We start from the raw sequence: 15,116 nt of genomic DNA, 5'->3' as shown, positions 1-15,116 counted from the left end.
AGGTTTGCAGGAAGTCCATTCCCTGTTGCCTAGGAAACTGATTGGCGCCAGGCTGTCTGCAGTGACGAACCAAAAAACGAACCAAACGAACTAGCCTAAAAGTTCATGGCGGTTCATCAGAAATGGGCTCTGATGAACCACTGGTTCGCGAACCAGGAACTGGCCTGGTTCGTCATGAACTTTGGTTCTTATTTCAGTTCATGCACATCTCTAATCACCAATGCTCCACAAGCTGTTACCCAATAAAGGTGTGGCTTCTTTTTACTCCAACTAATGTGTGCTGAGTATTCTGTCATTTTGCCCTTGCCCCTTCCCCACCCATCAGTGCTGGGCTGCAACATGTCAACTAAACCAGTATTAACCATGATAAAGGTATGCCTATGAATAATTAGGGCATTTAGGAGGCAAGCAGTGAAAAAGGGATATTATGTTTATCCTCTGCCTTTGGGCTTCCCAAGGGCCAAAATCCCAAACCCAGCAATTTCTACCTAACTGATGGACCTTCGGTCTGATCCAGCATAGCTCTTATATTCATGCACCTCATATTGCAACTTGGTCTGCACTGCACATATATACGCTGGTATTGGCTACTTGTGCTCATGAGGAAACCAGTTCAGAACAAAATATGAACCTCTCCCTAGCAGTGAATATGATTCCTCCAAATGTGTCAGAAGGGAGGTAGAATAAGCATATTATTAAGCATCAGGATGGCATTTTTATAAAGGGCTTAGAATTACAATATAATGAAACAGTTCAGAAGGGCACTTTTATATGGGAATAGGATTGTACTCCATTGTATTGGTTACTGTATGCATCCTCTTCATTTTTTGTTTTTATTGTTACAGTCCTTAGACCAGACATAATTAAAAACATAGTTAAAAACATAAAATATTTAAGTAAGATAATAAGAACAAAACAGTGTAACAATTAAATTGGAATCTAAATACGATAAGATTTCCTTAGCCTGAGGACTGCCATACAGAAACTGGCTACTTGCATCATCTTGCTTTTACTGCTTTTCCAATTCAAGGTGGCAGCTATCACCTATAAAGGCACTGGGCCCACGTATCTGCAGGACCACCAATCCAGCTATGTTCTGTTGTGACAGAATCACTCATCAAATAAAGCCTTCTCAAGATGCCACTGAGAAAACAGGTAAAGTCAGCTACTGTCCATTGATGCACATTCTCTATGGTGGTTCTTATTAGGGAGGGAGTCCCTCCGCCCGCCACACACATCTATCTCCATAAAATGCACAAAACAGAATTGATCAGGAGGGCATTCTTGTAGACAGACAGGGTAGCTGTTCAGCTCAGGAGGTGATTTTTATTAAGGATAAAATCTTTCCTACACCAATTGTCTTGTTGCCTTAAACATAGAGGTTTGCATTTATTCTAGTTTCCTCCTCCCTTTCCCCTATTCTACAGTTTTAGCCCAACTGCAGTATTTTGTCTTATAATATTTGAATCTAACAGTAAAGATTACTAGAAAGACTAAATAATGCAGTTGGAATGAGACTGTATAACAGAGGAAAGAAGAGGGGAGGGGACCACAATGCATGCAAACTTCTTTATTTAAAGCAGAAAGACAATGGTGTAGGAAGAACTTGTAATTTGCTCACTGATTGTCTGATGTTATCATATTTTGTAATCCATTTAGTGATTGTAAATTTTTATCAGATTTGTAATCCATCTTGAGTTCCAGTGAGAAAAGTGGACGATACATGAAAATAAATAAATATAGTACTTTCTTCCACCTTGGTAATCCACTTTCTGCATTGTTTATGGTATACCATCCCTTAGACAGTTTTCTGTGTGCATTGTTTTCTGATTTTTCAATCCTAATTGCATTGTTTATTCGATGTTTTATGGTGTATGCTTGTTTTTATATTTTGTAATCTGACTTGAGCTTCAGTAAGAAATAGGAGTCCCAGTCCACTGATGGGGGCAGGGGATCCCCTGCTCCCAGCCTCTGCCCCCCCCTTACCTGGCCGGCAGGGGGAGGAAGATGCAGGGAATAGGTATGTATGGTGGAATTTTGTTTAAAGTCAGGCGATTTTAAGCAAAATACCCCAACGGGGGAGCCTTCTCTTTGCTGTTGTGGCAGGAATGACATTCCTGGAATGACAATGAAGGCTCTGGAGCATGCACGCATTTTGTGCTCGCACACAGTAAGTTCTCACAGATATGCCCTGTGCCTTGTCTATGACCCACCCCTTGGGTTGTATCTCGGGGAACCTGGTAATCCTTGTGAAAAAGGCAGCTAGAAATGAAGTAAATAAAGAAATCTCCCCAAAGAACTGAACCTTATCTGTGTTATATTCACTTTATAATTCAGGGCATTTTGCTTGAAAACATTCAATTTGGACCTCAGATTAGAAGACTGAGAAAGACTTCTGTTTGTGACTTTGAAAAGCCACTTGCAAGCTGGAGTAAACTATAGTGGGCTAGGTGGACCAAAATATAAGGCAACTTCCAAAGACTGGATAATAATTTTAATCAACACAGTACACTTGTTAAATAGCATGGTACACTTGTTAAATAGCATAAATATCTTTTGCTTTTCATTTTATCACTTGTGTTCAGCTCCTTTACTGTTTGTATCAATTTATTGGTACCAATTTCATTTTCAGCTAAAAAAAAAATGATGTCTAGTTCTCAACTCTCTATTGCTAATGGCTTATGGTGATTTCCCAGAAGCGACAGTTTTACGTTTGTCAGAGTTAAAAGCATTTTGAAATGAAAAGGTAAGCCACAGTATAACTAGAACAAACTATCAGCTTTTTGATGGACTTGTGACATGATTAATAAAATGCTATGCTTGGGATCCAAGTGACTTTTTAAGACTTTTCACCTAGTTCAAGTAGAAGTTAATTTGAGGATTCTACAGTAGTTTCCCCTCCATTTACAAACAGAAATGCCAGAGGCCAAAGCAATTACTCTGATTTACTGTTTTCCCTTTGATTGAACATGAAGATATAGCAGAGTCTCCAAAAAAAAAAAAAGGCAACTTAACAAAACGTACTCTTTCCCTTAGACATATAAAGTACCTAGTATGCTATTTCAAAGAGTTTACCTCCAGGCAGCAGAGCAGAGCAAACATCAATCAGTGACATGTGTCTAAGATGAGATTGATGTTTACTCTCACAGCTTTTCATCTTACATCCAATAAATTACTTCTCCTTCGCCAAAATGCCTGGTTAAATTTCATTTTTCACTTTGCAGCATCAGTTTTAAAACTTTAGCTCCCAGCAATTTTAAATGCTGAATTCATTGATGCTTCATCCGTCACAGCCTTTATGATTTGTACTAACCATGAAATTCTGCCATACAAACATCAATATAATCTTACAGTGTCTTCTGCTAACAGCCATTCAAGCGCTGACAGAAGCCAGATTGAAGGTGAAAGATTTAATTTGTGCTCATGAAAACGCTAGAATGAAAATAAGCCCATTGCCAAAGCTAGAGCTCCAACTATTGTGTGTGTATAAGTTTCTGTGATCATTATACTTCACTATGGAAAGGAGGTAATTGAAAGACATGTTTTTTTCTTAACTATTTTTTAAAATTATATTTAATATAAATTATTTTTACTTAACTATTGTTATACTCATTATATTGTTTGCACTTTTTATTGTAAGTCACCATAAATGGCCACTGAGGCAAAAAGGTGCCTATAACTAAACAAACAACAAAACAAATGTGTGTTTTATTTTCATACAAAAGATTTATGAGCAATATGACTAATTTGTTCAGCACATTTAAAACAAATCACAAGAGGTCAAAAGCATTCAGATGTTTTATCTTAGCTATTTAGGCTGGAGTTCTACATTCAGAACACACAAAAAGTTAATAAGGCTTTTATGAGATTCTATAAACTTCCCCCATCAAGTTTCATAATCACCATTTTCCTGCTTTTCCATCCTTTAAAGGCAGGTCAGCATAGTAGTTTAATTGGAGTCATAAGGTCAAAGATTCCGTTATTCTGGAATATCTCTAAGGAATCCTTAATAGCTTTTCATTGTGCTGAGCCATCCTTGGGAGTTTGGGTCACTATACTGCCTGTTTCTCCCTATCATTCCTTTCTAACCTGCATATATGTACAAAAGTAGGTGTTTCAAATGCTCCATACATTTCTTTCTCTTCTTTCCTGTAATGAAACTAGCCAGTCACAGACGATCTTAAATGCTCTACTGTTGAGGAAAGAAGTAAGCATTTTGTTTGCTTGCTTTTTCATTTTATGCAATATTTTTAACCAGCATAAGATATTTTGGTTCATATGTTAAATACCTAAGTGTTTTCGTTATAACTCAGTGCACTTATTTCTGGAATAAAAATGCATAAAAGCAACAAGATCCAGAACCACATGCCCTTTTCCACGAAGCAAAAGCTGTATAATTGCAGCTGTGTGTTATCTTTTATTTCCAAGGAAAGGCAAAACATGGTATTTTATTATAAATGTCAAGCGCCAGCAGCTATAAATTCTGTGACTCATGAAAACTATCTATACATGTTATACTAACAAAGCAGCACTTCCAATTTACTGTTACTGTAATGGATAATGATTAACAGTTCATCAAATTTAATCAAGAAAATCATGTACGTGTTACATTGTGTGTTTTGCTTGGTTTAAAAAGGACTTGATGTGGCAAACTGTGTGTGTGTTCAGTTATAATTTATTTATAGCCCACATACAAGTGTCGGAAAGCAAAACAAACACCAAATATGAGTTTAAAAAATCAGGTCACACATTGGACTCAACAGGCTACACAATTAAGCTAATTTAAGTCACATGCTAAGAGTCCCTGCTATGGACAGTCTCTTAATCACCAGCTCTATTCTGTCCCTTTTTGGCCCTTTGGGGATGCCTCTCTATGTAAATGTGAGAAGTCTCAGGATCATATGTTGTGCCTCAGGGTTCAGCTTCTTTCCCAGAATCACTAGATGTTTAAGCTCGGAGTAGGGAAGGATGCAGCTCATCTTTAGAGCATATCCATGTAAATGGAGGCAGCTAGTATGCAACACTCTACCTACAGAGGCACCACCAGCGCCAAGGTTTCTGGTACCCGTGGCCACCCCCACGTGTGCATGCACGTAGTGTGTACGCATGACACCGGACTGCTTGATAATGTCACCATGTGATGATGTCATCATGCAGCAGAGCCGGACCCATTGGCCTGCGGGTGGCTGGGGCGGCGCGCAGAGGCTGCTCACGCTCTGCACACTGCCCAGCTGCCTGGACTATTTATAGTCCACCTTTCTCACAGAAATCCAAAGTAGATTACACACTGTAAGTGAATACAATATAATCAATAGCTAGGATATTCACTGAGCAAAATACAATATAACCAACAGATAGGACATTCAATGAAAATAGATACAATAGGATACGGTAACAGAAAATTCAAAAACTAGCATAAAGCCAACAACAGAGATGAAACCTTTCTGAAATAAAGCATAATTAATTAACATGACATCTTTTAAAATGTGGAATTACTCACCAGTAGCATATCTACATCAACAGACAGTACCCAATATAGTCCCAGTCCCTTACCAAGGTATCACTTTCTTATGACACAGTCCTATAATCTGAGTAGAAAGCCTTCCTGAATAATTCAGTTTTGCATAGTTTGTGGAAAGCCAGGAGAATGGGAGCTTTCCTGATCTCCTCAGGCAGGCTATTCCATAAGGTGGGTGCTACCACAAAGGAAGTGCATGTATGGGTAGCTGTTGATTTAGCCTAACTGCAAGATGGTATCTAAAAAATGCCCCATTCAGATAAGAAAAACTGCTGTGGTGAACCATAGGAGAGAGTCATTTTTTCAGGTATGAGGGGCCTAGGCCATGAAGGGCTTTGAATATAATAGTCATGACCTCGAATTGAGCCTGGTAACTGATGGGTAGTCTGATTGGAGTGATTGCAGAATGGGAGTGATATGCATGCTCCATCTAGCTCCTGAAAGTACACAAACTGCAGCATTTTACACCAGCTGGAGTCTCCAAGTTGACTTTGAGGGGAGACCCATGTAGAATGAATGACAACAGTCTAGTCTCAATTTTACTTTGGCATGAATCCAGAAGGCCAGATCAGCCGTGTCAAGGTAGAGGGTCATCTTCCAGGCTAGTTTGAGTTAGGAGAAGGCCTTTTTTGCTGCTGCATTTACTTGCTTCTGTAGTACCAGTGCTGGGTACAATAAAACCCTTAGGCTGATTCAGCCAGGGTCAATGGGACCTCATCAAAGGTCAGAAGCACAATGTCCTTCAAGGTCTCTGCTTTTCCAGCCAGCAGTACTTCCATCTTGTCAAGCTTCAATTTAAATTTGTTTACTTTCAGGCATTTAATAACAGCTGTCAAACAGTAACTCAGTACCTCTACAGCATCATCAGGGCATTTGGATAGCGAGATATAGATCTGGGTATCATCCGCATATTGATGGTATCCAGTTCCATAGCTAAACAGCATTGTACATACTTTTAACTATTGTTCATTGAGTTCTTCTGTGCAGGCACACACTGGGACTGCACACATAATGTGGGACTGTACAGAGGAACGAATATGAAAACAGAGTTGTACAAACCCATAACTATTGTTCATCGAGTCCCCAGTGTGGGACTATACAGAAGAACAAAGATGAACAAATGATTTACATTTACACAGAGGTTCAATAACATGGGCTGGTGGAGGAAAGAACATGAAGTTCTGGCAATGTTTGCAAGAGTTCACACTATGCCCTTCCCCCAGGCAGATGAGGCAAAGTCAATGCCCATCAGTCCTCGTCATTTTGGTATTGCACTGAATGCATTTTTTGAAAAGGGTTTTTTCAGCCATTCTTACAAGATGACAGATGTTTCTCTCACTCTCACTCTCTCTGTTAAGTATAACAAAAGCATGGGTGGAAGGTCCAACATCATGAGAATGGAGGAGTGCACTGCAGAAGAACCTCTTAGACTGATGGGGTGTTTCGGCAGGAAGCAACCGTGCATGCACTCTGGGACTGCATAAAAGACTAACTATGAACAGGACCTTCTCAGCTGCAATGCCTTAGATGTGGAACACATTTCCTGTATCTATTCACCTAGCATAGAACCTACTTAAGTTCTAGCAGCAGGTGAAAACATATTCAACAGCCCAGGCCTTTGGTTATCTCCATATATAGTATGGAGGCTTTGCTCCATGTATATAGTAAAGGCTTTGCTAAATAGCCTGTTGACCAGCAATGGAAGCTGCCAGTTAACCAAACATGCCAGTTAACAAAGTTTTTATCTTACAATGACTTTTCTGATTATTACTGATTATAGCTGCAGTCTAAAGTCAAAGTCCAAAGTTAGGCAACCTAATCCAAAAGCAGTCCAGGGTCAGATAATGTATTCCAAAATCAAGGTCCAGGGGCAATCCAAGGTTCAGGCAGCAAGGGTCCAAAAAAAGAGCAACAAGTAGTTCAAGCACCTTGTATACTGATCAGCAAGGTTACAGGCAAGTTGATCCTACACTGGCCCCCTGACTCACTGTAGCCTTATATAGGGAATTTTCCCTACAGGTGAAGCTGGTAGGGCTGCCAGTCCCCTGGCAGATGCTGGGGATCCTCCACTCCCAGCCTCCACCCCCCACTGTCACTTACCTGCTCTGAGGGGGGAAATCTATGAGGAATGGGTCCGGGAGGCAGAATAGGTCCCAAGCAAGCCCGCAGTGGATACACTTCCAGAGAGGCATGATGACATCACTTCCATGAGTGATACCATCATGTTGGCCATGGGAATGCTCCCACACTTCACTTGGGGCTGATCTGCCAATCCTAGAGGTTGGTTCCCTTATTAAACTTCTTTCTACAAGTTGAGTAATCCACAAGCTGAGTCATCTCCACTACTCATGAAGAGTAGTGGGGGCCACATGCTATAATTACTTTGGCCTCTCTCAGCACTTCCTTAACAGAGCGAAGGCTTCAGGCTGCCAGACATGCACTCCTATGTATTCTCCAGGCCTCTGCCCTAGCCCTTCGCCTACTCTGGTCCTAGAGTCCTTCAGGAGACTATAGCAAGTCTGGCAGCGGGCAGATACATGCTGGGGTCTCCTGGTTGGAGGGCCCTGCAGGCTCAGGGAGCAGCACTGGTGCCAGCTGAGGGGCTCTTTGGGAGGTCCCGAGGAACCTGCCTTACAGTAGGGATCTGCCATAGTGGGGCATGGGGATAGGTTGAGATGAGAACAGACTCAATACAAGGGCAGTCCATGACAAGTATTTAAAATAGTGTTTAATGATGATAAATTAATTAATGACCATCAATGCCAACTGATTAGACAGGCACATTGCCTGCCTATTTGAATTTGTAAGCTTCTGTCCTGAAGGTTAAAGGTGAAAGGTCAGATTGATGCAATTTTATTTATTCACAGTTTGGTGTTGTGGTTAAGAGTGGTAAGATTCTAATCTGGAAAACCAAGTTTGATTCCCCACTCCTCCACTTGAAGCCAGCTGGGTGACCTTGGGTCAGTCACAGCTCTCTCAGCCCCACACACTTCACAGGGTGACTGTCATGAGGATATTGTAAACTGCTCTGAGTGTGGCATTAGGTTGTTCTGAAGGGTGGTATATAAATCAAATGCTGTTGTTGTTATTCACTAACAAATGATATGAGCCAATTACTCAAGGCCCTTCAAGCCTTCTGAGGTCCTGGGCCACTCTCCTAGGTGTCTCTGCACCTCTCTTACAGACATTAATTTTTCATCTCAGATTCACGTTAAAAATTATATTAAACAAAGGAAGTTTTGTTTGTTTCTGCTGGATTCTGCTGGATTCATTTAGTCCAAAGCACATCCCTTATGGAGGGCAGAGCTAGGGCTTCATCCAGGGAGCACCAAAGCTTAAATCTAGTTTGGTCAAGTGTTCAGTTTAGTATGAATTACCATCTGTTATTTGTTTATTACAAATAACAGATCTGAATAAAACAGAGGGCCATTTTTTTTACTACTGCTTTGTTGAGCCTCTTTCTAGCTTAGATTTTGATGTGACTCTAATGTGCAAAATTTGATATCCTTTGTCACATATTAAATCAGTAAGCTGCTTTGTGTTTGTCTGGGTATTTCATTGCTTCTGTGTCTGGCATTCAATCTTCTATTAGCTGCTGTTATAAAAAGAAAGCACTTTTGGCAATATTTATTTGCAGATGCAAACATCAATGCAAAGCACTTAGTGGAGCAGTGTATGCACTGAGGAGGCACACAAGGGACTCAAATATTTTATTGCACAGTAGATATTATTACCTCTGTACCTGCTATGCATAAACCATTCTCAGTATTTTATTTCTAATACAGCTACGAACAGCTACTGTGATGATACCACTAAATCTTTTAACAATCACAGCACTCTACTTGCAAAATAAATGCCTCTGGTTAATACTTAAGTTCTTCTATAGTTTGATTTTTCCCTTTTCATTGTGACCCTTCTCTTTGCTACAACAGTCTGAAGAGAAGCAAAAGAAAACTTGTCTCATGTAATGTTTACTGAAAGAAATAGGTATAAAACCTTAGCTTAAGCTGTAAATGAAGACATCTAATGTCTATATTGCTCTAATTTGTCAGGAGCTGAACAAATGTTAATTATACAGCATTTAAACATTACACTTGTTAATGTCATATTTAATTTAGAATGTTACACGGTAAATGTTTTCCCATTGCGTTAATTTACACCTATTATTACAATCTCCACTATTAGTCTTACAAAGGAAAAGATACTTTCTGCCATAGAAAATTTGTTAAACAGAAAAAACAATTACTAATTAGAGTGTTTTAATTATATTTCTTTTTCAGTTTCATTTTATAATCCAACATTATATTGGAAGTGTATTCTTTGATTCAGTTAGCTAGATCCATTGATTTTATGTAATATCAAATGAGCCTTACTTTTTAAAAAGTAGATTACTTTAGTAGCGTTTTATTACATACAATTAATTACTTGGGAATAATGCATACATTAACTGGATATAATTCAAAAAGCCTTTTCCAGGGCTAGGACTGGTAGACCACCCCCAAAAGAGACAGAAAAGAGACTAAAATGGCAGGAAAAGAGACTGAAAAGAGACTGAAAAGAGACTAAAGAGACCAAGTCATCAAGTGCTCCATATGGCTCAAATGTTTGATGCTCACCTGTTTTCGCACTAAAAATTCTGATAAATAAAATATATGTATTTTTTCAATAATCCCCAACCAAAAAAATAGGCCAGAGTTGGTACCTGGGTTTTGTTGTGCCGAGTGCAGAGAGGACGGTTGCTCCAGAACAATTATTCTCAGAGGATTCTAGTCACAGGATGAGCCTCAGTCGTGACAAAGGAAGGGGGGAAGTTTCTCCTGACCTTCGTGTCCCTCTTCCCTGTCTCCCACTTTCTCCCGTTTGACCTTCAAGGTCTCTGCATGTGGAGTCAAGCAGGCACGTCCTCCCCGGCTCTCCCTTGACTTCCCTCATAAATAATCAATTCCTAGGCTTCCCCTCTTCTCACCCGCCAATCGTTGAGAACTCGCTCCGGGTATGTTTCCACCTTTCTGCCCTGGTGGATCTTGTCTACAGGACATTGAGGTTGCATCTTTATCTCCTCAGGGCTCGATCTCTCTTCCTCTTCTCTTCATCTTGCTTCTTCTGGGCTTCAGAGCATCTCCAGTTCTCAAAGCTCTGCCAGTCCAGCCCTCTTTAGTGAATGCATCCTGGTCTGCTTGTCTGCTGTATCCCTCCTTGTCTTCCACTCCCCCATCTCCCCAGCTCTCCTCCAGCTTGATGGTGGCCTCCTTGCTTGGAGATGGGAGGTAACACTCCCACCTTCCCTGGGGGCCAGAGAGTCCGAACTCGGACAGCCGGTTGAGACCAGAAACAAATGTGTAAGTATACACATTTTGTGTAACTACGAAACGCTAAAGAATATAATTTTTCTCTCAAAACTTGAGCGGGATGTAAAATTACATCAACAGTCACACTAAAAAACCTGAAAAAGTTATTTAGCTGAGCATCAAATGGATTATGATCATTTATGATAATATCTACCTAGTGGTTTTCTTCCCACTTAAATTTTTCATTTTGTTAATCAAGCTATTTATAACTCCAAAACTTCAAAAAAAATGTAGTATACCATACAGTAGAATATATTATGTGCATGTATATATACATATATATTCATGCACAGGTTATCACCTGGTGTTTGAGGCTAAGTTTCATTTGTTTCTGGTCCTGGATGGGGTATGGCTTGTTCATTTATTATTGAATAAAAACAAAAACCACACTAAAAAGTATGATTAGGATTTTTTTTTATTAAATGGAATGCTAATTCAAATAAAAAATAAATCAAGATTTTTTAGGTTTTTTACCAAAGAAAGCAGTGATTAAACTATTTTTTCTTTTCTCTACAGTTTTTTGAAGAGTTTCCACTTCTTTAAGTTTTTGCTGCTCAGTTCCACGCATCACAACACAGCCTTCCAACATACCCTGTGCAACACTAACTTCCTGCAAATTTCCTTTCCGTATTGCTCTCTTCAATCGTTCATTGGCTTCTTTGAACAGACGATCAGATGCTTCAGAAGTTGCCTCATGGTCCTTTTTTGTCAGTGATATCTTACTTTCTATCTCAGCAATTTTTTTCCTAGACTCTTCTGCTTGTTTAACCTTTTCTTCCATCTCTTTAGCTAAATGTATCTCCTCCTCTTTCTTTTTTTCTTCCTCCTCTTTCATTCTTTTTTGTTCCTCTAAGTACATTATGTATTGCTTATGTGCACTTTGTCCCATAGCAATAAGTTTTGATGTCATGGGCATCCAGTTCAGGTTTATTTCCGTAGGTTTTCAATGTATCTTTGACCAACAAAATTGCATTCAATGTTCGTTCACAAGTAGAAGCCTTGTCCTCAGTTAAAGCCCATCTTGACACAGAAAAACGCCTCTCAATGTCTGCATTTCCATGTGATAGAGACAATGCAGTCTTGATAACTTTCGCCAACTCTTGAAATTTTGTTTTCCCAGCTACATTAGTTTTCTTTAAAATTTTATCCCAAAAACTATCAATTCTTCCTTCAAAAGCTGGGTGGTCTGTCTCCATCTGCAACATTTTCCATTCATCAATGAGAACATCTTCTTTTGTATCGATAGGGAGTTCTCTGGCAACTGAAACTACATCTTGACAGCTTTTTCGGGTTTTCACAAGAGAAGGGGTTTAAACATCTCAGAGCTTTCAACAAACCACAACCTTTTATTGCCTTTTCAATCAAGTATTTGCATCCAGCAACATAATGCTCTTTAGCATTTTTCATAAATAGCAATAAATCTTTTTCTGGAAGATGTGAGAGTTCCTTTTTAACTTCCCATGAAACAACAACATCTTTTATGGGTAACATGTTTTTCAAATCAAATAACTCATTCACATCATATTTATCTTCAGAAACCAACTTGCAAACACGTCTAGCCAGTTTCCCTAACCGTTCTTGTAGCTGAGGGTACAGGATGTGAATTAAAGGTTCATCTCGTTGGAATCTTTCGGTGAAACTAGTGAAAAGTTCTGCAGAAGATATAGTGAAGTACAATTCTGCTCTGATAGTTGAGCAACGTAAAAGGTTGACAATCTTTCTGTATGAACTAGACTGTAACACAGCCTGATTCTTTGTTGATGGGATGAATTTAAGAAAGTAATGATTTACTCCTTGCCACTGTTCGAGAAGTCTCTCGGCAGCAGAGCAAAATGTAAGCCACCTAGAAGGAGAATGTTTGAGGAATTTCTTTTGAGGTAATTTGAGATCTTCTTGGATCTTTTCATATTCCTCTACCCTCGCTGGCCACCCCTCAAAGTAGTGGTAAACAGCAATAGCTAATTCAGATGCATCTTAACCAAAGGTCTGCAAGGCTTTCAGATATGAGTTGTGAACAATGTGAAGGGGGCATGTCCCGATATGAACTAATCCATGTGACCTCATTTCAATCAAATTTTCATTGAAAAGTCTGTGAACTTTCTTATTCACATTAGGTCCATCTGAACCAATCATCAGCAGCTTGTGAATGGGCAGGTTTGCCCTACTGATGGCAGTGTGAATTTTTTCATGAAGAGTTTGTGCATCAGCTTTCCCGATGAAGAATGTCTGCAAATGTCTTGAAACTACTTCACCTCTACCCTCTGACCAATATCTCACCGATATCTGGAGCTCCTTTTTGTCTTCAACACTGGTTGTTTCATCAAAACAGATTGAATAAAAGGAGGTTCCCACATCATCTGAGATCATCTGTTGAAAATATGGTCCCAGTGCATCAGTTATTAAATATCGCATCTTTTTAGGGCTTAAAGAAAAATCAGTTGGAACACCCCCTGGAAACATTGCATCAAATGTTTCCTTTATGCCACTGCAAGAAGATGCCGAAAAGTTGCAACACACCGACTTCATAACCCAAATGAGTTCAGATACTGTTGCCGCATTCTTCAAACTATAGAGTTTAATAACAGGTGCTGAAGAACTATGGCTTGATCTGGGATATTCACTCTGGATTGTTTCAGACGAATCACCAGGATTAGCTGCAACTAAAACCATCTGTTTAGGCCCTAGAAGATCAGAGGCTAATTTTTTATGTTTAGCATAGTATGAGTGTTGAAGAAGAGCATGAAGACCCTTGTTCTGAAAATCTACTGTACACAAACAAAGTTTGCAAAACACTTCAGTTTCACTATGTCTTGACGCCCGTACTGACATCAAATGTCCATTGCGGTCTTTTTTAAGAAGCCAATCAGCTCTAAATTTGCTCTTTCCCATCATTAACACTTCAGATCAGCAGCCAACCATTTCAACATGAATCCTGAAAGGAAGGAAAAAAGAATTAGAAAGTGAAAAAAGTAAAGCACTAAAGTAAAACACTAATACTAAAAAAATTAAACAAAGTAAGTTACTAATAGAATAAAACATAAAACTATAATAAAATGCAACATGCCTAATACTCATGAAATGTAACATTTGGGGGGGGGGGGTTGAAAAAGGGCTACACAGGAAAATGATACAAGTTAGCTTCTTCAGAGCATCACAACTCTCACACAGAAAAACCCTGCATGCATTATGAGCAAATTCTCATCATAAGAAACTCATAAAAAAGAAATATTGATTGTACATTTAATAAGGCAAATCACATACCTTTATTGCATTTGAAGAATAGTGCATCCCACAATCCTGTTCCACAATTTTAATTTCTTGAGCACTTGAAGGCGCAAAAAAGGAGAGAAAAGAGACTTATTCTGAAAAAAAGAGACTTTAAGAGACTAACCCAAAAATAAGAGACTAAAAGCTAAAAAAGAGGCCCGCTCCTAGGCCTGCTTTTCTTGCATTAAAATGTTTTTTTAACAATAGTTCCCATAAAAGATATACAGTGCAACCCTATGCAAAGTTAACTTCATTCTAAGCCTATTACTGATTTCAATGAGCTTAGATTGGAGTGAATCTGCATACAAGGATGGCACTGTTAAACCAGAAACTGATCTTTAGCATTCATAACCCTTGAATTTGATCCAGAAACCAACCGGAAACCAGGACATGGGTGACAATTCAGGGTACTGGTTTTAACTTTTAAAGGCCTACAGAGTCTAGGACCCTCATACCTGAAGACTGGTTCTCCCAATATGATCCCCCACACAGTCTGTGTTCTTCATCTCACGGCTAAGTTACTGGTGGTGCCCAGCCCCTGAGTGGCACATCTCTTTCCCACCAGGCTGAGGTAGAGATCCCAGAATCCCGGTGGGGGAGGGGGATCTCCCACCTCCGCTCCCTACACCCCGTCCTCACTTACCTGAGCAGTGGGGGCGCGCGCACCTTCCTTGCGCGCTTCCCTGTCGCGCGGCACGCTCCCATGCACCACAGCCGCCGTGATCGGGCCAGTTTTGGCCCAGATCAGGGCCACTGCGGAGCGCAGGAGCACTCCTGCACTCCACAGCACTCAAAACGGGCCCGATCTGCGGCAAATCGGGCCCGTTTTCAGCAGCTGCGGAGCGCAGGAGTGCTCCTGTGCTCTGCAGCGCCCCAAAACGGGCCCGTTCTGCTGCGGATCAGTCGTTTTGAGGTGCTGCGGAGTGCAGGAACATTCCTGCGCTCTGCAGAGCCTCAAAACCAGGCCCGATCCGCGACAGAAC

General features: G+C 40.1%; 1 protein-coding gene across 1 annotated transcript in view; it reads right to left on the bottom strand.

The window, feature by feature from the left end:
- The window catches only part of AFF3 (ALF transcription elongation factor 3), a 357,914-nt gene extending 346,189 nt beyond the window's left edge, over nt 1-11,725 (bottom strand). Inside the window, exon 1 of the mRNA XM_054974372.1 lies at nt 11,341-11,725. Within this exon, the coding sequence (XP_054830347.1) occupies nt 11,341-11,725 (385 nt within the window). The remainder of the gene's footprint in view (nt 1-11,340) is intronic.
- Nucleotides 11,726-15,116: the final 3,391 nt, after the last annotated feature.

This window comes from Eublepharis macularius, chromosome 3 (assembly GCF_028583425.1).
Source record: "Eublepharis macularius isolate TG4126 chromosome 3, MPM_Emac_v1.0, whole genome shotgun sequence".
NCBI lineage: Eukaryota > Metazoa > Chordata > Lepidosauria > Squamata > Eublepharidae > Eublepharis > Eublepharis macularius.
The sequence above is the reverse complement of the archived record's forward strand: the minus strand, read 5'-3'. Positions and strand labels throughout refer to the sequence as shown.